At 43.8% G+C, this 24286-nt stretch overlaps 1 protein-coding gene across 4 annotated transcripts in view; it reads right to left on the reverse strand.

Moving 5' to 3' along the window:
- Window positions 1–24286, reverse strand: part of AK7 (adenylate kinase 7) — a gene marked incomplete at both ends in the record, with an annotated part of 54365 nt that overhangs the window by 13502 nt on the left and 16577 nt on the right. For 3 of the 4 annotated variants that reach the window (XM_082648683.1, XM_082648681.1, XM_082648680.1), the window contains 8 exons: window positions 3044–3176; window positions 5249–5377; window positions 8733–8882; window positions 9996–10073; window positions 10903–10993; window positions 13120–13208; window positions 17296–17376; window positions 21177–21287. In XM_082648683.1, the coding sequence (XP_082504809.1) occupies window positions 3044–3176; window positions 5249–5377; window positions 8733–8882; window positions 9996–10073; window positions 10903–10993; window positions 13120–13208; window positions 17296–17376; window positions 21177–21287 (862 nt within the window). The remainder of the gene's footprint in view (window positions 1–3043; window positions 3177–5248; window positions 5378–8732; window positions 8883–9995; window positions 10074–10902; window positions 10994–13119; window positions 13209–17295; window positions 17377–21176; window positions 21288–24286) is intronic. The other variant, XM_082648682.1, reaches the window with a different exon arrangement.

Consider the following 24286-nt stretch of genomic DNA (forward strand, 5'->3'; position numbering starts at 1 on the left):
GTGAGTACGCAAAGGGCCAAGCCCAAGCGCCTTTTTCTAGAGAACTGTGACCTCCTGGAGATACACTCGTGATCTTGGCCGGTGGCGTTGAGCATCTCGGAAGGGGATGGTCACTTCTGTTTTAAAGCGAAAGAGCACAGCCCTGCTGGATGGCCTTTAAAACACCACACTGCTTCTTCTTCTTTTTTTTAAATGTTAAGTCTGCCTTTCAAATAACAGTAATGTTTAAAATGCTAATATTAATGCATATTCATAATTACTAAAACTTAGTTTAAAAACAGATAGCTGCAACCAAGGTTTTTAAAATAATCCACACACAGTAGAGACACGATGCTATCGACATAAAAGTTGATACATTCACATACATCCCCCTCCCCAACTTTTCATTTTCAAACTCACAGAAAAGTTGAAAGACTGGTTCAATGATCACCTGGAATCCCACCAACCAGTGGGATTCCCTGCATTCTAGTGCATTCACCGAGTCCCTAGTTTAGCTGAACGGTCAGGGGCCGACGGGAGTGGAATCATGAATAGAAGAGGATACGGAGGTGTCTCACTGTGGGATTGTGAGATCTGTCCTGCTGGACTCCTTAGAATCACATGATGACACATTGGTTCACGTGAGGGAGAAGTGTGCTAACCTCTGCGTCCTCGTTCTGTGAAATTTCTACATAGGTTAATGCCATGGGTTCACAGGTGTTATTTTGTTTAAACATGACCTGGGTCCGTGTTTCTAGTTTCAGGTAAATATGAATAGGAAGGAGTTTGGGACAAACTTGAAGAAAAAAAGTACTTTCCTAAGGTTAAAGGGGACTGACTGCACCATCACCATCTTGTAGGAAGTGGGTGGGAGGGCATACTGACAGTAGGCAGGTTTGTCTCCTTCCCCGTTCCCCTCTGAAGAGAGAGGCTGCTGACCCAGTTTGGCCTCTCTTGCATCTGCGGGAAGAACAGACTCTGCTGCCAAGGACAGGCCCTTCTTGAACTTGGGTGACGCAGTGACTGCTCTCAGTCATAATTCTTGTTCTGTGTGGTCACCTCCCTGGACGTGAAAAGAGCCCAGTCAGTACTTCACGTCATCCTGTTACACGAAGTCCTTGGACAAGACTTTTGGGTCCTTGCAGAGACCAGTTATATGTTCCTGTCAGTAAATGCTGTCCCGTGTTTGTTTCTGGCCCTACGCCCCAGGCTTACAGCGTATGTACACGTGGCCATGTTCACCTGTGGATTCCTAAAACTCCCAGTCCCCTGCCCTTTCATGTGGCCTTGCCAGACTTCCTTCCACAGGTGTCCTCACAATGGAGTGTCTTATTTTGTTTTTTTCTCCTCTCCCAAAAGGTAGGAGCCAGGATGCTATTAAACTCTAAAACCAAGATAGTGATTCCCCAGTGTCACAGGCGAGGCAGGGGCAGTGTCATATCTCAAAGTGTTGATCTGCGTTTTCTGCGTACCTTTTCCTCTGGGCCATTGATCTGGGATTCCAAATTCCATATCCTCCTGGCCCAGCCCACACAAAAGCAGAAACCCAGACTCAGATGATGAGCTGGTTTAAGTGAATGCTCAGTGTATGCAGACAAAAACATTTTCTCCACTCCATAAACTAGATTGGAGTGGCCTGGGGGAAGGAGAGGAAAAGGGGTAAACAGGACTTCAGAGGAGGGTGTGAAGGGATTACTCCTGACGAAGAGCAGCTGGGTCTAAGACTACGCCTGGAGGGGCAAAGGGTGGGGTGCCAGAAGACCCGAGAGGGGAGGGCGGTCCAGAGCGGGGGCCCCAGGGGAATGCAGTGGGCGGTCCTCAGGGGGAGGGCCAGTTTGTACCTCTGTCCTTCTTCCCTGACCCCGACTGGCCCCAGCTCAACCCTGGAGGATCAGAGACAGCCACCAGCAAGATGGGAAAAGTAAGAGGCAGGAAACCAGATGTGCTTGATAGGATGGGAGGGGGGGAAATTCTCCACTGAGTCAGAGTCCCAACTTGCTTACACGTTGGACTGGTTTATAGCCAATGCCAGTATTACCAGTTTGATGGAGGTTCTCAACTATCTAGCTGTAAAAATGAAATGGTTTTATTTTTCTCATAACTGCTGCTGACTGCTTTCCTGATGGGTGGCAAGCTCCCTTAAAGACATCTCAGTTCAAAACTTAGTTTGTGATTGGAATGGACTTCTGAAAGCATGAATAAACAGAGAGCCCACTTACTTATTATCTAAGAGCTGCAGTGGGACCAGCCTGAAATTCCATCCAAGGGTGGGGAAAGAATGAGTCCGGAGCTTGAGTTTAAAGGGACACCTCACTGGGATGCAGTGTTCAACAAACTGGTTCAAATTACCCCGTGGGCAAGAATATTTTTCTATTTATTTGTATTTCTTCCTGAATGAATTAATTATTGATCCAAGTTATTCATCCATTTTTTTCTCTTTGGGGTTTCATGATTTTCTAATTAGTTTGCCGGAGCGTTTTATGCATGAAGGCTATTAACTCTTTGTCATATTGGTGGCAAATACTTTTTCCTGATTTCCCTTTTGCCTTTTAATTAATGTTTTTTGATGCTTTATAAATATTTATGACTACACATTTGATTGTTTTAAAACTTAGGTAATTCTTTCCCATCGTATAACCAATAGTCAACAAAATGTTAATGGGGGGGGTTCCCTGGTGGCGCAGTGGTTGAGAGTCCGCCTGCCGTTGCAGGGGACGTGGGTTCGTGCCCCGGTCCGGGAAGATCCCACATGCCGCAGAGCGGCTGGGCCCGTGAGTCATGGCCGCTGAGCCTGCGCGTCCGGAGCCTGTGCTCCGCAACGGGAGAGGCCACAGCAGTGAGAGGCCCGTGTACCGCAAAAAATATATATATATTAATGGGGATTTTTTCCCCCAGGGTTGAGATAGTGAATGATTTTGTGTGTGTGTGTGTGTGTGTGTGTGTGTGTGTGTGTGGTTGTTATAATTTCTGTACTTTACTTTTAATAGCAAACAAGTAGTTTTTTATAACAAGGAAATCAATCCCACCGTTACAAAAGCAGTGCAGCCGTGTGCTGTGCGGTTACCTGCGTTGTGCTCCAGGCTTTCCTTGATGCCATCCAAGAACTCCTGAGCATCCTCCACGGTCTCCGCTTCCTCCTCCTCTTCACCTTCTTCTTCTCCTCCTTCCCCTACATGCTTAGGTGTAATGATCGCCTCCTACATACCACAGGGATATTCAAATCAGATGATGCCCTGTGTTGATTGGCTGCTATAAATCATCTGGCGAGTGATCCTGGAAAAGGCTGGTACCCAAACAGGGGAGGTGCTCAAGGACAGCTGTGCAAAAGTGGTCAGGATGCGTCTATCTATCTACGAAGACAGATAAGAGCCTGGGGGGGTTTCTTACTCTATTTTAGGAGAATAATCTATTTCTGTGCTAACGCCAGAACTACTTAAGAATCAACACTTTTCTAGGAATTCCCTGGCGGTCCAGTGGTTAGGACTCCGAGCTTCCACTGCAGGGGGCCCAGGTTGGATCCCTGGTTGGGGAACTAATCCTAATCCTGCAAGCTGCATGATGTAGCCCAAAAACAAACAAACAAAAAAGAATCAACACTTTTCCAAGTATCAGGTTGGATCTTACTTGGGGGACACACATTTTGTAGAAATCAAGACTTTGAATAATCATCTTTGGAAATGTACCTCAGTACCTACCATTCCCAATAAAATGATAAAAAGCAGCTATTTAGGGAGAAGGAGGGACAGCAGAGCACAGAGACTTTTCAGGGCAGGGAAAACTACTCGGTATGATACTATAATGGTGGACACATTTCATTAGACATTTGTCCAAACCCATAGAATGTACAACAGCAAGAGTGAACCCTAATGTCAGCTACGGACTTTAGGTGATATGGTACGTGAATATAAGTTCATTGATGTAACAAATGTGCCACTCTGGTGGGGTTTAATGATAATGGGGGAGGCTGCCTGTGCAAGGGGTAAGGGATGTAGGGGAAATCTCTGTACCTTCCTCTCAACTTTGCTGTGAACCTAAAACTGCACTAAGAAAATAGTCTTTTTTTTTTTAAGCTGTTGATAAATGGTCTGATAATACCCCGAGAAACATACATCAAGAATAAAAAAAACCTGGGTATATATCCGAAAAAAACAAAAACTCTAATTCAAAAAGATATGTGCACCCCAAAGTTCATAGCAGCATTATTTACAGTAGCCAAAATATGGAAGCAGACTAACTGTCCATCAACAGATAAATGGATAAACAAGATATGGTGTGTATATGTATATATACATATACACACACGCATACACATACATACAATGGAATACTACTTAGCCATAAAAATGAATGAAATGTTGCCTGCAGCAACATGGATGGACTTGGAGGGCATTATGCTAAGTGAAATAAGTCAGACAGAGAAAGACAAATACTGTATGATATCACTTATATGTGGCATCTAAAAAATACAACTAGTGGGGCTTCCCTGGTGGCGCAGTGGTTGAGAGTCCGCCTGCCGATGCAGGGGACGTGGGTTCGTGCCCCGGTCTGGGAAGATCCCACATGCCGCAGAGCGGCTGGGCACATGAGCCATGGCCGCTGAGCCTGTGCGTCCGGAGCCTGTGCTCCGCAGCGGGAGGGGCCACAAAAGTGAGAGGCCCGTGTACTGCAAAAAAAAAAAAAAAAAACTAGTGCATATAACAAAAAGGAAGCAGACTCACAGATGTAGAGAACAAACTAGTGGTTACTGGTGAGGAGACGGAAGGGGAAATGGGCTAGGTAGGGGGCAGGGCATTAAGAGGTACAAACTATTAGGTATAAAATAAACTACAATAAGGATATATTGTACAACATGGGGAATGTAGACAATGCATTTTAATAACTATAAATGGAGTATAAGCTTTAAAAATTGTGAATCACTACACTGTACAACTGTAAGTTATATAATATTGTACATCAACTATACTTCAATTAAAAAAAAAAGAATAAAGAAACAAATGAAAATGTTCCAGTCAATAGAGAGAATGCAAGATATATTTTGAGCAATAGCTGGAGAAAGACTAAATTTTAAGGGCGACCCATGAAAGACACTTCCAGAGGAAAAGCCATGTGGGTTTCTGTGTTTTCATAATGGAGCCAACAACAAAATCCAATTAAAATAACAAATCTCTTTGTAGGATATGTCATGGAAAATTAGTGATTTCTTAATTATGAGTAAGACAAAGCATTTTTAAAATGTAAAAATTCACAGTAAAGTAGTTAAAAGTGTTACCAGTTTTGCTATGGCTTCGGAAATGACATCCTTCAGTTTAATGTGATGCAGTTTGTAGTATTTGGACAACACTTCAGCGATGCTGGATTTTCCCACAGCAGGAGGACCAAGAATGCAAATCTTGATGGGCTAAAAGAGGAGAATAAGCGTCATACAGGGAGCTCTGAACCATCTGTAGCTAGACAGTGTTCTTTATTTCAAGGGTCGCGGCCCTTTTAAGTCTCGGGATCCTGCAAGCTGACTCTCACTCCTCCATCAAGACCCCAGAGTCACTTCCTCCTGGTGTTCAATGAGCATCCACTACGTGCCCTGAGCTGGGCACGGGGCACACGACACTCAGCAGGATGTGAACCAAGTACTCAAGCATCACATGCTACCAGTTTCATCTTTGTGGTGCTACTCCTGTAAAGACAGCAGAGAAATAGAATTTCTGGTCCACTATACAGGGTGCTTAATTTACTGCCTGATGAACATTGTTTCTGGACTAAACTTGGTCTTTAATTAAACTTTTCTTTTTAAAAACAGTTAATTAAAAAAAAAATAGGGCTTCCCTGGTGGCACAGTGGTTGAGAGTCCGCCTGCCAATGCAGGGGACACGGGTTCGTGCCCCGGTCCGGGAAAATCCCACATGCCGCGGAGCGGCTGGGCCCGTGAGCCATGGCCGCTGAGCCTGCGCGTCCGGAGCCTGTGCTCCGCAACAGGAGAGGCCACAACAGTGAGGGGCCCGCGTAACGCAAAAAAATAAATAAATAAAAATTAAAAAAATAATAAAAAATAAATGAAAACAGTTAATTCATCCTAGTTTTTAAAAATATACTCTTTTTTTACTTTTATTTTTTATTAATCTATCTTATACATATTAGTGTATATATGTCAATCCCAATCTCCCAGTTCATCCCACCACCACCACCCCACCCCTGAACCCCCCGCTTTCCTGCCCTTGGTGTCCATACGTTTGTTCTCTACATCTGAAAAATACACTCATTTTTAAAAAAAGTTTCTAGAAGCTCATCACATTCATAACTGGTGAGCAAATGTTTATTTCTAATAGAAATAAAAACATCAGTGACAAATAGTCATTTCTTTCAAAATGGTCCAAACAGTTGTGAAACTAAAGCCTGGTATTTTGCAAGGCAAATTTTTTAAATTTTAAATTAAAAAAAATTTTTATTTAAATCATGCCATTGAAAAGCATTTCCATGGGCAGAGTGTCCATGTGCTTAAAGACTACATAATTTCATGCACAGAGTTGGTTATTGTTATTATTACTACTATCATTATTATTAATACTACTACTATTGTTATTATTACTATTTGTCAGATGAGGCAGCCAAGGCTGTGAAGGGAGTGAGCAGGGCTACTGCAGTGGTACTGGGTAAGGCGTGGTGGACGTGAATGACCCTGTCTGCTTAGGGACAGGCTCTCTCAGGGTGATGGCAATGACCAAGATGGCGGGCAGTGGAGGGTGGCAGTGGTCAGGAGAGCATCTCTGGAGCTGAGTCTTGATGGACAGGGCTGGGCTCCGAGGTAGGCATGGTGCAGTCACCAAGGCCTGTTGTCCGGCTGTCAACTGGGCAGGTTCATGCCTTGTTTCATCCACACACCGAGGGCGGATCTGTCTCCTGGGGTAAGCTCACCTCATCCGGGTACAAAACCAGAATGGTAGTTTATTCAGTTATAATGAGAAGTAGGGTTGCCACTGAACTCAGAACACTCCAAGTGCACGTGTCTGGCACATTTACCCCTCAAGGCAGACACGTTTAGAAAGTAGCTTGATGAGCTTTGATCAGACCAAGGAGAGTTGGATGGATGGACTGTTGAATGGTATTAGGTCAAGGTGATTGGATGCACCTGTCTCTGCACAGGGATGACTTTGCCTTGCTAAAGGAACTGGAGTTGTGGAGGCCCTTGGCTTGAGGCTCCATCTTGCTGGATGTCGCTGGTGTGGCACTGTCTACATTGTCCTTGGTCGTGTTTCCTGTTCTATGCTGCCAAGCTGACCAATGCCGCCAGGGATGGATAGACTCAGTTTAATTTTTAGATATGCTTACTCCTTCTATCATGTCCTGTCCAGTTTTGCTAATCAGGAACCGTATGGTCTCTTTAAGGTGTCTCGTCCCATCTCTACTCTGACTGGGTGTTGTTTTACGTTGACCCACAAACGACAACACTAGTCTAACCTCTCAGGTTGCTCTGTGCCTCGGGACAGCCTCCAAGTAGAGCCGTCGTGGGTGTCTCAGATGCTTAAAAGGATCATTGTTTCTTTTTTTTTTAATTTTTTAAAAAACTTTTTGGCCATGCCACACAGCATGTGGGATCTTAGTTCTCCAGCCAGGCATCAAACCCGCGCCCCCTACAGTGGAAGCGCTGGAAGCGCAGAGTCTTAACCACTGAACCACCAGGGAAGTCTCCGATCATTTTTTTTTTGTAAAGTGGTACACCTTTTTTTTTTAATTACTTACTTAAAATTTTTTTTTAATTTTCTCTTTCTAGGTTTTAAAGTGGCACATCTTTTACTGCTTCTCAACAAGGCATGCTTTGCAGGAGAATATTGTTCTTAGGATACAATGGCAACTCTACTTGCTTTTACGCAGTATTTCCATGCACGATGGCAATTCAACTATGACGGCACTCATAGACTATAGCTTTCGAAATGGCTTCTCCTGTCACATTCACTCTCATCTTTGGAATGCCTCCCTGGGATAAATCCAAAGATGTGGGCAAGGGATGCATTTACCTGATTTCAGAGACGGGTGTGTGGAGGCTCCCATAGTAAGGCCATTCTAGCTAAGTTGGCATCTTAGCTAATTTGAATCCCTGACTAGCTGTGAGACCTTGAAGAAATTGCTCCATCTTCTAAGCCTTGGCTTCCTCGTCTATATATGTAGATAAGAATATCTATGAAAAGTTGTGGTGATTAAAATGACTGGTAAATCCCGTGGCCAACAAGAAAAGGTCAAAGTAATCATCAGACGTCCCCACCTCCTACCTACCCTTTTCCAGATGTATACCCGGGGTGAAAAAGGCAGGCCAGTAAGGTACCAGACATTTTCCCTTATAGGGACAACTCTGTGACAGTCAGTCTGGGGCTTCCTATCATGTTCAATTCGTGTTAAGCATAACAATCATCTCTGTCAACTTAAAAATTTTTAATATTCAGTTGGCAAGTATCAATAGAATATAGAGGTAGATTTTTTTGGCCTGGGCAATAGGTCAAATTTGAAAAAGAACTTGAGGGAATTCCCTGGCAGTCCAGTGGTTAGGACTCCATGCTTTCACTGCAGGGGGCACGGGTTTGATCCCTGGTTGGGGAATTAGGATCCCGCAAGCTGCGTGGTGTGGCCAAAAAAAAAAAAAGATTGAAAAAGAACTTGAATTTAGAAATTCAGACATTTGAAAAAGTACTTTCATTGGTGTAATTACACCAAAAGTTTCGTTTACTTTGCTTAAATCGGAAGCTTACACAGGAAGTGGTTATAGTTACCAATAATCTTCTGCTTTGCTTGTACTCTTTGAGGATACTGTTGATATTTTCCACAAATCCTGCTTGGGCGAACCATCGAATGTTAAAATTTTCCTTCACAATGAGTGTTTCCATTCTCAAATTGACGAGTAAGTGGTCAATATCCTCTTGCTAAGAGATAAAGGAACATTAGCGATTTGTCCTTTTTTTTTTTTTCCACTTGAGAGTTATAACAGACCCAAATCACTGAAGTTACTGAAGAAAAAAATATGAACACATTCACTAAAGATGGCCGTCAACTAAGGCAGCTCTAAGTTTTGACAGACCACCTGCTGTGAGACTCTGTGACCCTAAACTTCCCTCACATCTGCTCTCTTGTGACGGGCAGCATCCTGGCTGGTACAGTGACACAAGCAACTCAAAGAGTAGGGAGATACTAGAAGCCCAAGTGGAAGGTTTCCTTCTTCCTTTTTTTTTTTTTTTTAACAAATTTTAATACTACCTATTTTTTGAGTAGTGAAATCACACGGTTCAAAATCCAAAAGAAAAAGTATAGGGGAAACTTATACACACGACCATATATACAATAGATAACCAACAAGGACCTAGTGTACAGCACAGGGAACTCTACTCAGTATTTTGTAATAACCTACAAGGGAAAAGAATCTGGAAAATATATATATATATGTATAACTGAATCACTTTGCTGTACACCTGAAACTAACAGAACACGGGAAATCAACTATACTTCAATGAAAAAGAAAAGTAGAGGGGAAAGCACTCCCTGTGGTCCCCATCACCACCCATCCAGTTCTGCTCCTCAGAGGCAACCAACGATATCAGTTCTTTCAGAAACGTGTTCCAATGCACCGTTTTGTTGCAATTTATTCCTAAAAATATTATATTCCAAAACAAGCTGGAAGAATGCACTGTATGACTAAAACTGTACTTTCGGCGCTGCTGTGATGGAATCAGAAATTCAGCCTCCTGTTTGAATTTTTGAAAGAGGCCGAAGAGAGCAACACCCAGTGTTTGTCTAGCATTTTACACATCAGACAGCTTTCAAATACATTTTCTGACCACAACCTCTGAGGGTTTTCAAAAAAAGAAAAAACAGAAACCAACAGGCTCACAGAGGTGAAGAGGAAGTTGCGATAGCTAAGATGGCCAGCTGTGCAGGAGGAGGTGAAATGAACTTGGAAGCCAGGTCTTCTGACTCCAAATCCCTCAAGAACCAACACCTTTAGGACAAGAGTAGAAAAAAAGAATCTCTTATATACTAACTGTTAAGTCCTTTGTTAGGAAAGCATTTTCTTTGGGTACTTTCTGGATTTTCCCAGGGCCAGTACTTTTACTGATGCACTGTTAGAGAAACATAGAATTATTATTTGGTTGACCTGTAAGATTTCAATATAAAATTTCTCAAATGAATATAAACATAACTGAATACAAAAAAAAAAAAATTGCAAAGCAACGGGGGAGAACACTGAGGGTATTCACTGGTGTATTTTTTCCACACGTGGTTAAAGAGCACAGAGATGAATAAGGCCCGATCTCTGCCCTCAGGCAGCCCCCAGCCTGAAAAGGGAGAGACAGATGCTTGTGTGTATTGTCTGATCTAGGCGTCTGGAAAAGAGGGGCTTGCCCATGGGGGAGGTGGGATGGAGCCAGGAGAGTGCAGAGGAAGATGTCTGAGCTGAATCTTAAGAATTAGTGGGGGTGGCCAGGGAAAGGGCGAGAGAAGGCTGCACTGGCTGGGCCAGCTGGGCCATAAGGTGACAGGTGGCTTTAACCAGAGCAGCCCAGATAGGAAAGGGGGCCCTCAGAAACCCAGATCTCCTGGAAGCCGCCAGTAGGTTTGGTGAACTTGACCACATGAGTACTTTGGGGAACAATTCACAGATAGATTTTAGTATCGCGGTGTGTGATTTGTGTGTGTGTGAGTCCTACAGTGGACTTTTTTTGCTCCCCTCTGTGCGTATACTGGAGATAAAAAGATTGTGGTTGTAATTTCCCAATACATATACTGCAGATACAAATAGCAAGCTTGGGTTTAAGGATATTGTATTTTAGGAGTCCCCGGTCTTGTTAGCACTCCTGATTCCATAATTATAATACTTTGGCGGGGCGGGGGGTGGGTAAAATGATTTAAGAGATGCCATCCAGTCTGGCTGGGATGACATGGCTATACCTTGACAAAGTCTTCCAGAGTATGAACTGACTCGTCCACAGCCACCAGGTAATGGAACTTTGGCACGTGGTCTATGACGTTCTGTATCACTCTGCAGACCACCAGGGAACATCGCCCCCAGAGGGAATAAACAAAGGAGATGTAGTAAATAGAATTCCATGGATGCCACCCTCATGGACCAGATGCCAGGTTTGCTGATTTAGCAATTATCTTATTTTCCAACAAGGTCAGGACTGGGATGATGGTCCCTACTCTACAGTGAAGGAAGCTAGTGAAGAGTTAAGTGACATTTCTTGGGCTGAAGGGCCAATGGGAAGGTAGAAGGGCCGGGATTGGAAGCCAGGTCGACCTGGCTCCAGATTCGCCCCAGGTACAAGAGTAGCTGAGCCCCGACAGGACTTGCGTTGATGAAGCCCGCTTACCCAGTGGCTCATTAAAGTCCCCAAACAATGCTTTGGGGAAGGTGTTTCACAAAGTAAAACACAGATTCACAGAAGCTGTGGCTCCTTAAGTCACATAGCACGGAGTGGCTTAGATTTCCTGTCCTGGATTAATTATGAATGATGGCCAACGTGTCTGAGGGCTTAACTCCGTCAGGCCTGTGCTCTGGGCTTTCCAGGTGTTACCCCATGGAATTCTCAGAACAACCCTCTCAGGTAAGGCTATTATCATCCGCATCTCACAAATGAGAAAATCAGACCCAAAGGGGTTAAGCAACTTTCCCAAATTCACACAGCTAGCGAGGGGCAGAACAGGGATTTGAATACAGATGAAAAAATTTCCAGAGAAACAATAGTGAATGGAAGACTGTCACAAGACTGTAGTTTCTACCTCCATCTCAGCTTCCTTTTCAGTCAAACGATAATAAAACAAACGCACCTGTCTAAATATCCATTTCATATTTGTTTTATATTAATTTCACAGAACATTTCCTCTTGTAGCTTCTTTCTTTGTTGAATAGTTGACAGTCTTCAAGAAACTTGTTGGAAAAAAATGCTACCGCAAGGGCCCCCGAGTCCTTGTGTAATGGGAATAATTTAATTAATTTAATAATGTAAGATTCTTTCACAACTTTAAAACCTGATAATGTAATCATGTAAAATCTCTGCAGGAAAAAAGAGTCCGTGTCAGCCCTGCCGTGTCCAGTGTCAATGTTGGCTGGAGCAGATCTCGGTTTTTTTTGTTGTTGTTGCGGTACGCGGGCCTCTCACTGCTGTGGCCTCTCCCGTTGCGGAGCACAGGCTCCGAATACGCAGGCCCAGCAGCCACGGCTCACGGGCCCAGCCGCTCCGCGGCATGTGGGATCTTCCCGGACCAGGGCACGAACCCACGTCCCCTGCATCGGCAGGCAGACTCGCAACAACTGCGCCACCAGGGAAGCCCAGATCCAGGTTTTATGTAGAGTCTGAAGCTCAGACAACTTAGGGAATCCCTCTCTGAGAACAATAATAAAAATGAAGTTTAGGATCGTGGAAGGGACCCATGCAGGGGAGGGTCTTGAAGTTTAAGCTTCATTGTTTCCCAGTAAATCTGTAAATCTGCTTGGGATTGAGACTAATTTAATAGTGGCTGGTGGATGAGAGAAAGAGGGGGGGATCTAGAAACCAGAAAGAATCTCAGAGAGGTGCTGCTCCCTCCTGTGGGGTGAGCTGAGGGGTTGACAGAATAAAGCCCCTGGAACTCGAAAGGTACAAGCGATGAACTGCAAATAAAGTGAACCCTATCTTTGAGTTAGTGTTTAAGTCAGTGTCTGCAAAGAAGGAGAAGGGGACCTGGGGATACTCTGTGAGTCTGAAAAACACGTGTTAGCATCACTTAACAATTGCCAAAAAAAAAAAAAGAAAAAAAGCTTCTGGTTTATAGTTCACAAATTTCTAGAATTTAAGTTGGTGGGCTGGACATATCAATCTCATCTGGGACAAAGGACCAGGTCCCCAGAACGCATATAAAGAGTTCTTTTCCCAAACTGGAAGACATGCTATTCTGCTGGTAAGGTTTCTAAAAGGTGAACTTGAACTTGCTATCAGAAGTGTGGCGCTTTTAGGTGATGGACACAATTTCATCAGATGCAAAGTGGAGATGATAAAAGTACCTTCTGCTTAGGGTCGTTGTGAAGAAGAAATACAATAATACACGTGGGGGTCTTAGCACTCGGTGAGAAACAAACACGGTAGTCAGCTAATTCTCGGGAAGTCATATATCTGGTAGAATACTTACCCTGCTAGATCAAGAACATGAATTGCTGGAATTACATTTGTTCCATCTCCAAAAACTGGTAATGCAGGGACCTCACCCGACCAAGCTAGCTAAAAGAAAGAAAAGCAAAAGCATGTTTTCCCCAGTTATGTGCGCCTGACTATTACAGCTCCCAGACAGAGCCATAGTCAGAGGCATCCAAAAAGATCTGTCTATCTGATGAAATAATAGCCTCCAGAGGTTTTGTAAATCAGTTCTGATGAGATTTAGTTGCTGATCAAATCCTATTAAGAGAAATAAAGTGCAACCTCAGGGCTGAAATACTTTTCAAGAAATCATAATGTCATCAGCTGTCTTTAGTGGTCATCTGTAGAGAAAGAAAATTCTTTAGTATGCACGGTGTCTTTAATTCTCATGAAAGTGAGAATTAAAATTTAAAATTACCCCCACTGGCTGGGGGTAATGATCGTCAGTTTGTAGATGAAATGCTTAGTGCATAAAGTATCCTCCAGGACATTACACTTCCGATGAGTCCCTTTGACTGGATTTGAACCCTGATCTTCAGAGTCCAAATCTTTGTCTTTTCCCTTCATTAAATATTTCAGTAAATAAATAGATAGTCTGGGTACTGTTTAACTGTCATGCACTAGATGATTTTATATTGCTTTTCAAGAGTGAAAGAGGTAGGAGTGGGGGCCACAGCAGACCACTGGATCTTGTAAGATATTTTGGACTTGGGGAAACCTTTGAAGGGTTTTAAGCAGGGAAGTGACATCACTGGATTTGCTTTGGTTGCCTTGTGAAGGGATGATGAGGAGTAAGAGTTTAAATGAAGAGACGGAGGTCATGACAGGTGAGGACAAGAGAGGGTTTTTCCTAGCCTTTGGGTGGGGAGTTGGAGGCGCTGGGCTGGAGAGAAGGCAGATATTGGGGAGGTCATCTCTAGAGGACTTGGGGATCTTGTGATGGATGAGATAGAGGAAGGAGTTGGGTTCTGATTGGTGCAGCTGGGTAGAAGGTGGTCCAATTTCCTGAGGTGGGGCCCTGGAGGAGCTGCGGGTATGGGGGTGATTGTCGATGTAGTTTGGATTTGTGAAACATCCAAGTTGAGGTGATGGATCTGCAGAGTGAGAACTAAGGAGAGGGAGTCCCGCTGGAGACTGATGTTTGAGAGTCATTGGCACCAGTCATGGGATTGAACAGCCCAACCCAGGGAAAGAGCGTAGATGGAGAAGACAAGAGGGCCCCGGGCAGAGGCCTGGAAGGCCAGCATCCGGTGGTCAGTTAGGTAAAAGGTAGCTGAGCACGGGCAAAGAGAAAAAGCTTTCTTTCGCTCATCCTCTTCAGCTGTCATATCTCTTGTATTAAAAAACCAACCAGCCAACACTTTCCTGAAACTTCTTTTGCTAGCTCCTGCCTTCTTTTTCTGCCCCATTTTACAGTAAAATCTCTCAGAATGCTCCTCTGTTCTCACCATCTCCACTTCCTCTCTTCGTGCTCCCTCCTTGAACCTACACATATCAGGCTTTTGTTCTACCCGATTCCAAAAATATCCAGGTCAATCCTCCAGTCTCATCTTACTTGATTATCTGCCGTGTGTGATATGGTTGGTCATTATTTCGTTTTAGAAACACTTTTTTCATGTGTCTTTTTCCACACTCCCCTCTTGGTTCACTGGGAACTCCTCCTCAGCTGCCTTTCCCGACTCCCTCCCATATCCTTGTAAATCTCCAAATATAGGAGTGTCCCAGGACTCAGTCCTCAGACCTCTTCTCTTCTCCATACTCATTCTCTAGGTGATGTCATCCAGTCTTGTGGTTTTAAATTCCACCCATATGCTGGTGGCTTCCAAGGTTATAACTCTAGTCCTGACTACCTCCATAATCTCCAAACACACCTCCCACCTTCCAGTGCAACGTCCAACTCCCTCCCTGCTGAGTATCGATACTTGGATGTCAGCCATCTCAAACTCAACGTGTCTAAGCTGAGCTCCTGAACTTCCCACTGATTGCATGCTTCACCCTAATCTGTCCCTTCCCAGTTTTCCCCATCTCAGTAAACGGCAACTTCCTACTTCTGGTTACTTGCACCAAAATCCTTAAAGTCATTTTTACTTTCTTTCTGTCACCCTTACATCCAAGCTTGGAGCCAATCCCATTGGCCTCATCTTCAAAACATCCCAAATCCCAACATCTTCAGTGTCTCCACCATTTCCACCTAGGTCTTAGGTACGACCCTGCTCTTGGCCCCCTACAGTACATTCTCAACTCAGCAGAAGAACAGCGTTACCCTTGAAAACTTAAGACAGATTAGGCCACTTCTATGCTCAAAATAGTCTGTTCCCCAACCCACTCAGAATAAAAGCCCAAACCCTCACAATGGGCTACAAAGCTGGGATCCATCTGACTCCTCCATCACCTCTTTGACTCCATCACCCCCCATCCTCCAGCACTTTCAGCCACATTGGTCTTCTTGCTGCTCCTTAACCCAGCCAGCACGTTTCTGCCTTGGTTCTTTGTTTTTGGTACGCCGGCCTCTCACTGTTGTGGCCTCTCCCGTTGCGGAGCACAGGCTCCGGACGCGCAGGCTCAGCGGCCATGGCTCACAGGCCCAGCCGCTCCACGGCATGTGGGATCTTCCCGGACCGGGGCACGAACCCGTGTCCCCTGCATCGGCAGGCGGACTCTCAACCACTGCACCACCAGGGAAGCCCCTGCCTTGGTTCTTTGCACTTGCAGTGCCCAGTGCCTCTCCCCAGGAAGCCACTTAGCTGGCTCCCCATTGCCTTTCACTGTCTGCTCAAATGTCACATCATTAGAAAGGCCTTCCTCACATGAAAAGATGCTCAACTAATTACTAGAGAAATGCAAATCAAAACTACAATGAGGTACCACCTCACACTGGTCAGAATGGCCATCATTAAAAAGTCTACATATAACAAATGCTGGAAAGTGTGTGGAGAAAAGGGAGCCCTCCTGCACTGCCGGTGGGAATGTAAATGGGTGCAGCCACTATGGAGAACAGTATGGAGGTTCCTCAAAAAACTAAAAATAGAGTTGCCATATGATCCAGCAATCCTGGGCGTATATCCAGACAAAACTATTACTCAAAAAGATACATGCACCCCTATGTTTATAGCAGCACTATTCACAATAGCCACGACGTGGAAACAACCTCAATGCCCATCGATAGATGAATGAATAAAGATGTGCAACATATATACCATGGAATACTACTCAGGCATAAAAAAGAATGAAATAATGCCATCTGCAGCAACATGGATGGACCTAGAGATGATCATACTAAGCAAAGTAAGTCGGAAAGAGAAAGACAAATACCATGTGATATCACTTATGTGTGGAATCTAAAACATGACACAAATGAATTTATCTACGAAACAGAAACAGACTCACAGACATAGAGAACAGATTTGTGGTTGCCGAGGGAGAGGAGGCATGTGGGAGGGATGGAGTGGGAGTCTGGGATTAGCAGATGCAAACTATTATATGCAGAATGGATAAACAACAAGGTCCCACCGTATAGCACAGGAAACTAGATTCAATATCTGGTGATTAACCATAATGGAAAAGAATATGAAAAAGATTATCTATATATATACATATATATCTGAATCACTGTACTGTACAGCAGAAATTGACACAACATTGTAAATCAACTATACTACAGTAAAATAAATATAAAAATAAAATAAAGTAAAAAAAGAAAGGCCTTCCTCAACCATCATATAAAGACATGTTAACCCCCCAACCCTAGCCCCACATGCTCGATCTACCTTTCTCTGCTTCATTGTTTTCCAGTTTATTTTTCAACACCTGAAATACTCTGTTTACTGGTTAATTTGTTCATTAGCTATCGCTCTTCTTCTCCACCCACTAGAATGTAAGCTCCACAAGGGCAGGGACTTTATCATGTTGTGTTCCCAGTATCTACAGTGGTTCCTGGTACATGGTAGGCACTGGATCAACATTTGCCTCATGAATGAAAGGAGATCCATTTTTTTCTTTATTATTCTGAGAGTGGGAAATACAAGAAAAAGAGGTAGTTATGTTGGACATCCATATTTTCCTTAACTTTCTGCTATTAAATGGGCCTAGCCAGTACATAACCTTCGAATTGTGTAACCTTAGTGTAAAACACTTAAAAAAAAAAAAAGTTATAGTCATGGAAAAGTCATACCTTAAAAAAAGCATGTAAGATGCCTCCTTCCATTCCATACTGAAGTCCGGCAGCAACGACGTAAGTGGCAAATTTTCTGACCTATTGGATAAAATACAAGAAAAAAGCTAAATATATTATTATGAACCACGTTGAATCAGATTATTTTTAATGATTATTTTAAATGAGCACTTCAGTAAGTCTCATCACCTCTTTCAAGCTCCTAATGTACTGTTTAGGACAAAAAGAGTATCTCTTAAAAGGCAGGGAACTCAACCCCACTGACCACTATTAAAATTTAATTGGGACTCAATTAAATGAAAGCCAGAGTTTATTATTGTGAAGACTTACCACCTTTAAGTGCTATGCCGGGCACCTAAAGGCAAAGGAAGATGTAAAAATCTGTCCATCCATGATGGTCTTTAATTACCGAGTGGGGGAGGGGGCATACATAGAACCAAGGAATTTCGTGATGGGCCTTAATATGAGGATATTAATAGACATGGAGTTCCCTTCATCCAGGAGGAGTAATTTAGGGGCTGGGAGAATTTGCCTCAATACTCAACTATTTTTTACTGTCATCAAGGTACTAGCAGCTACGCTGTGTAGAAACAGGCTTTTTGGCATGTTGAAAAGCTTAAGGCAGAGGTAATGCTTAGGGATACCTGGGCACTGATTCTCTTCCTCTGATGCTCTCCACTCTCATAATCCAATAACGACGTGGCTTTGATGATGTTTAATTTAACAATCCAGAGAGACTCGTGCAATGGTTGGTGCAGTTTTTTCTGTATTGCTAATGTGAGGTCCAAGTATAAAAGGTGCAATGACCCACAGAGATCTGTTTAGGTTCCGTGAAACACTGGACTCATGAGCCGTCCCACTTGAGATTTTTAATCTTTGGTTAATTACATTGGGGATTTAATCTAACTCGAGACAGTATGATTTGTGAGCATATGTGTGCTCTGATTGGCCTCTTCTTGCTAATTCTTCATCCAATTAGAACGCTGTAGTTGGTGTCAGAAGTAGAATTATCAATACAGACACCCTCCATCACCACTGTGATTCGATTTGGGAAGGTTGGATGTTGGTAAGTTGAAGAGATAATCATGTACTGAGGATGGAACCCAAGTAGAGACCAGAAAGTCCCCCCCACACACACCCTCATCCCTGATATGAGAGAACTGGGGTCTCTGAGTGAGCTTTTTGAGGAGGAACCATATCATCATAATTGATCTACATTCCTGTACATCTGGACGAGTGGATAAGAGAGGCAAGGACAAGGTGACCCCGTCCCCTGGTTTTTCCTACCTGTCCTAGGGAAAGTGATAAGTGAAAATGCCCCAAAAGATTTAAAAAGCCTATGAACTTGCCTCAAAAACTAAACTGGTCCACCTTCTTGTGTTTATAATATAGCATGTGAATATATATGTGATTACTGCAAATGTGGTGACAGTTGATGAACACTGGACAACCAGCCCCAGGAGGGCAGAGACCACATCTGTTTTGTTCATGGCTGTGAGGCCGACTCTTAGCCACAGTGCCTGTTACATAGCAAGATCTTAACGGATATGAGTTAAATGATTCCTTCCAAGGTTCTACCTATTTGATGAAAAACACTAGGTTACAGAAGGGTTATTAAGATGACCAAGTTGGCCAGATCAACCTTATCTTATTAATTGTTCAGAAAAGAGTGATTAGGAAAGCTTGGGATTAAAAAAAATTTTTTTTGAAATTAAATTTTGATCATATAATTTAGAGCATGGGACATACTTAACGTTTTTATGATAAAATAAAGATATTAAGATGACACTATTTCTCTATTTAATTAAATTTATTTATTTATTTTGGCTGTGCCACACAGCTTGTGGGATCTTAGTTCCCAGACCAGGGATCAAACCCGTGGCCCCTGCAATGGAAGTGCAGAGTCCTAACCACTGGACTACCAGGGAATTCCTTATTTCTCCATTTTAGACTATCATTCACATCTATTATTTTTGCATGTGTGATCATGCTTTCTCAATCAGTGAATTTGAAATAAATGATGAAGAAATCATGAATTTTCTATTTGGGGCAATGTTCAAAGTTTAATAAAATAATATAGCTGTAGGATTTGGAGTTGGAAGAAATTTAATTTTCTAGTCTAACCCCTTTATTTTACTTATTTAACTCCAAAAGTTGAATGACTTGGCTAAGGTCATAAATTAATGGGTAGAAAAGGGACTAGAATGCCTAATCCCATGTCTTTTCCTTCAAATATTTTATACTCACAGTGTTTGTATTGCCAAGTAAAAAAAAAAAATTTTTAATAAAATAAAAACATTTACTAGGAGGACAGAATTTAAGGACCAAGTTCCTACTGTAATATCCTCTGAGACCACTAGGTGTCACCTTAGAACTATCATTACATATCACTATCGTAGGTCTTCCGATAATGGGAAAAAATGCAGTGGATGGAACCTTTAGAGGTTTAGGGGTTCTGTATAAATTCTACCTAACTTAAATGAGGATGATGATGATAGCACTTAATTCACAGAATTGTGAGGATTACATATGAGATATAGGAGGATTACATGAGGTGCTGTAAGTAATAACATCTGGCGCAGTGCCTGGTACCTGGTAAGCAAGCCCTCAATAATTTTTAGTTGTTACTACTTATTCATCACCAGGGCATTCCTGTCATCTATTTTTTTTTTTTTTTTTTTTTTTTTTTTTTCCGGTACGCGGGCCTCTCCCGTTGCGGGGCACAGGCTCCGGACGCGCAGGCTCAGCGGCCATGGCTCACGGGCTTAAGCCGCTCCGCGGCATGTGGGATCTTCCCGGACCGGGGCACGAACCCGCGTCCCCTGCATCGGCAGGCGGACGCTCAACCACTGCGCCACCAGGGAAGCCCCCTGTCATCTATTTTGATTAAAGAGAAATAAAACAATTTTATAATATATGGATTTCAAAATGATAACTTTTGCTGCAACAGAAGGCTAATAAGCTATTCTTTTTGTTTACGTGAACTTCCCAGCTAGAGGCATGTCAGTAATCAGTGACACGGATGTGTCAGGATCAACTCTACTGAATGACGGAGTTTTGGAGTCAGGAGAAAATAAGAACAAAACCCACAGGCTTTGGTATCTGATGGATCCAGGTTTGAATCCCAGCTCTGCTCTTTCCCACAGTGTCTGCATCTGTGAAATGGGAATAATTATGTATGTACACGAGACAGTTGCTGCAAGGAGTAGATCAGACGAGGCTAAGAAGCGCTCAGCACGGTGCTCAGCAAATGCTAGCTATGCGACCTTGAGCGAATTACTTAACCTCTGGAAGTTTCTGTCTCCTTGTTTGTAAGATGAAGTTTATTTTTATTTATTTATTTTGGCGGCTCGGCTTGTGGGATTTTAGTTCCCTGACCAGGGATTGAACCCGGGCCCTCAGCAGTGAAAGCGCTGAGTCCTAATCACTGGACCAGCAGGGAATTCCCTGTAAAATGAGGTTTATATGCACTTTTCAGAGCTGCTGTAAGAAACTAATGAGATAGAGTCTGGAAGAAGGGAAAATGTGGTTCCCTCTTCCCTATTCCCACTCTCAGCTTTTTGACTCTTCTGGACCAAGGGACTCTTTGGACCAACAGACCCCTTAGGAGGTGAGGGCTTGAGCTCTGCTGGGGACTCCATACAAGCCTTCCATCTTAGGGGTCTGGAAAAGAACGTGGGGCAGGACCTGGGACAGTGCCTCTTGGGGGAGCCTGAAGCTCGGAGCTCTGTGGGTATAAGGACGCGGGCACTAAATACAGAGGTGGGGAGCGAGCTGACATGATACACATAGAGTATGTGGAACAGTCCTGACCATGTGCATTGTAAGCTGCTTCCAAAAGAGCTTTTCTTACCCTAAAGGTTCTACTACTCGAGATTTACCTTTTTCCCTAACTTGAGAACCAGTTTTTCAGCATTTATGTGGTCCAGAAAATTAGGATGGTGTTTTCTTCTTCGATAATCCTCTTCAGTAAATGGAATCTCGGAATCACCCTATGAGAGAGAAAAGACCAGACTCCACGTGTTAGAGCTACGGAAACTGCTAAGCCCAAAGATGCCAGGGAGACTATGTTCCTTTAAGCTCAAATAAAGCATTCTAAAAACTACTGCTTATTTTTATAGTGATTTAATTTTCTTGAAAATGCTTTAGCTAGCCAGATTCTATCATTTAAACTTAATTTAAACAAAATAAAATATTTAAATGTCTTCTTTTGTTTTGTAGAGACAGTGACATGTTGTCACTGTGATTCCATAAAGGCATTAAAAAACCCATTTCTTGATAGCTCTTGCGATGTGTGTAGTTTCTTTTTTTTAATGTGTCTTAAAAAATGTTTTTAGTTCTTTTATTTATTTATTTATTTTTAATTAAGTAACTAATTTATTTTTGGCTGTGTTTGGTCTTCCTTGCTGCACGCGGGCTTTCTCTAGTTGCGGAGAGAGGGGGCCACTCTTCGCTGTGGTGCGCGGGCTTCTCGTTGCGGTGGCTTCTCTTGTTGCAGAGCATGGGCTCTAGGTGCTCAGGCTTCAGTAGTTGTGGCGCACAGGCTTAGCTGCTCCGCGGCATGTGGGATCTTCCAGAACCAGGGTTCGATCCCGTGTCCCCTGCATTGGCAGGTGGATTCTTAACCACTGTGCCACCAGGGAAGCCCTCATTTTTTAAATCTAAATTATGTGTGTTTTTTCTCTCTTCCATATTGCCTCTGTCCCTAAAATTCATCCCACATTAATGAGAACATACCATGTGCAAGTTTCTGTCTCAGGCTTTAAAAACTGTCTTCATCGGATAAGATATCAGTTTGTGGGTTTCCTGGTGGCGCAGTGGTTAAGAATCCGCCTGCCAATGCAGGGGACACGGGTTCGCGCCCCAGTCCGGGAAGATCCCACATGCCGTGGAGCGGCTGGGCCCATGAGCCATGGCCGCTGAGCCTGCGCGTCCAGAGCCTGTGCTCCGCAAGGAGAGAGGCCACAGCAGTGAGAGGCCCGCATACTGCAAAAAAGAAGATATCAGTTTGCCCTAAGAATCAGGAGAGAAAAAGAAAAATATATCCGTGTACTGAGCTGTTCATCACTCAGTCTCTCCACAACTCACCCTGCTGTACATTCCTCCCATGGAAGGACAATTAAATAAAAACTTCCTGGAGAATCAAAGGGAGAAACTGAGATCCATGATACAGAGTGATTTCCCCCAAATCCATCCAGATTTAGAGGTCCTATTTGGAGTAGGATTTCTAAAATATACAGTCCAGTCAGGAGCCTTTCAATCACATCACATTGGTATAAGTTAAATAACCAGCCCAAAGCATCTGGGTCCAGGGCTTACACGAAATTAATCAGAGAGGCAGAAGAAACACAAGGATGAGGACCCTGAGGTAGAACAATCATTGCAGATTTGAGAAATGGGAAGAAGGGCTGAAATGACTGGAGCCAAGCTGGGGATTGGTAGAGGAGGGGGTAGGTAATGCCAGGGGACTTCCCTGGTGGTGCAGTGCTTAAGACTCCACGCTCCCAATGCAGGGGGCCTGGGTTCGATCCCTGGTCAGGGAAGAAGATCCCTCATGCCACAACTAAAGATCCCACGTGCCGCAACTAAGACCCAGCACAGCCAAATAAATAAATAAATATTTAAAATACAAACCTTTAAAAAAAAAAAGGGTAGGCAATGCCAGGTTGCCAGGGTTTGTGGACCATGTAAAGGAGTTCAGATTCATTCTAGGAGCATAGAAGGGTCTTAAGCATTTTAAGCAGGACTATAACACAATGTGAATTGTATTTTATTTTACTTATTTATTTGGCTGCGTTGGGTCTTTCTCTAGTTGTGGTGAGCGGGGGCTACTCTTCGCTGCGGTGCATGGGCTTCTCACTGTGGTGGCTTCTCCCGTTGTGGAGCACGGGCTCCAGGCACGCGGGTTTCAGCAGTTGCGGTGCATGGGCTCAGTAGTTGCAGCACGCGGGCTCTAGGGAGTGCGGGCTTCAGTAGTTGTGGTGCACAGGCCTAGTCGCTCCGTGGCATGTGGGATCTGCCCGGACCAGGGAAAGAACCCGTGTCCCCTGATTTAGCAGGCAGACTCTTAACCACTGCGCCACCAGGGAAATCCCTGAATTATATTTTAACAAGATCACTTAAGCTGTTTGTTGGAGATTGGACTGGAAGGAGGCAATGGATCATTTGAATTAATTGGGATTTTTTCCCCTGGAGCTGGGGATAGAGACTTCCTTCCCTGGGTCTCGTGGGCAGCGTGGACACCTGAACAAATCAGGACTCTGATGGGAAGACAGGAGGATGGCTGTTTGACTGGAAAACAGCAGCATCTACCCCAATCTAGTATTCACTTTTCTCTTTCGAGTTGCATTACGAAGTCATGACTCTTCACAAGCTCAGCTGACTTCAGTGAACCATGAAGTATCAGTCAGGGTCCTAGCATGAAAGAAATGGCACACTCAACGTGGGTAATTTGAGGAGGGTTTAATAATAGGACTATTTACAAAGATGTGGGCAGGTATAGGGAAATCACATACCCTGGAGTCAGTAACAGGGTGCTCTGGACCGCTCGAAGGTCCCAGAGTACAGAGGGCGCAAGCGATAATTAGGACCTGGGGGTGAGCAGCGTGGAGAGGGCTGCCTGGCAGGAGCAGTGACTTTGGTTGAAGGGCTCAGCCGGCCAGTAGCAACTGGGCAGAAAGGAGTTGGAGGGGTAATACCGTGACCTCACTATTTTCATTTTCCCCATCCTTCACTGGCGCTTCCCACTGGCCAAACCCAATGGGAAGCAGAGGGCAAGGTTGCTTGCCGATCTAGACGCGAGGTCAGGGCTGGGGGATCACCCCTGCCTCTAGAAGTGGGTACGTGATCCCAGGTCTGGCCAATCAGAGCTCTACATTTCCCTGGCCACAGTGAATGGTTTAGGGTTTGGCCTGTGACCCAAGACCTGGAAAAACAGCATATTCCAGTGCTGGGTTGGGACATGTTCAAAATGGAAAAGACACTCGAAGTT

The sequence above is a fragment of the Grampus griseus genome (assembly GCF_964374135.1).
Source record: "Grampus griseus genome assembly, chromosome: 2".
Classification (NCBI taxonomy): Eukaryota; Metazoa; Chordata; class Mammalia; order Artiodactyla; family Delphinidae; genus Grampus; species Grampus griseus.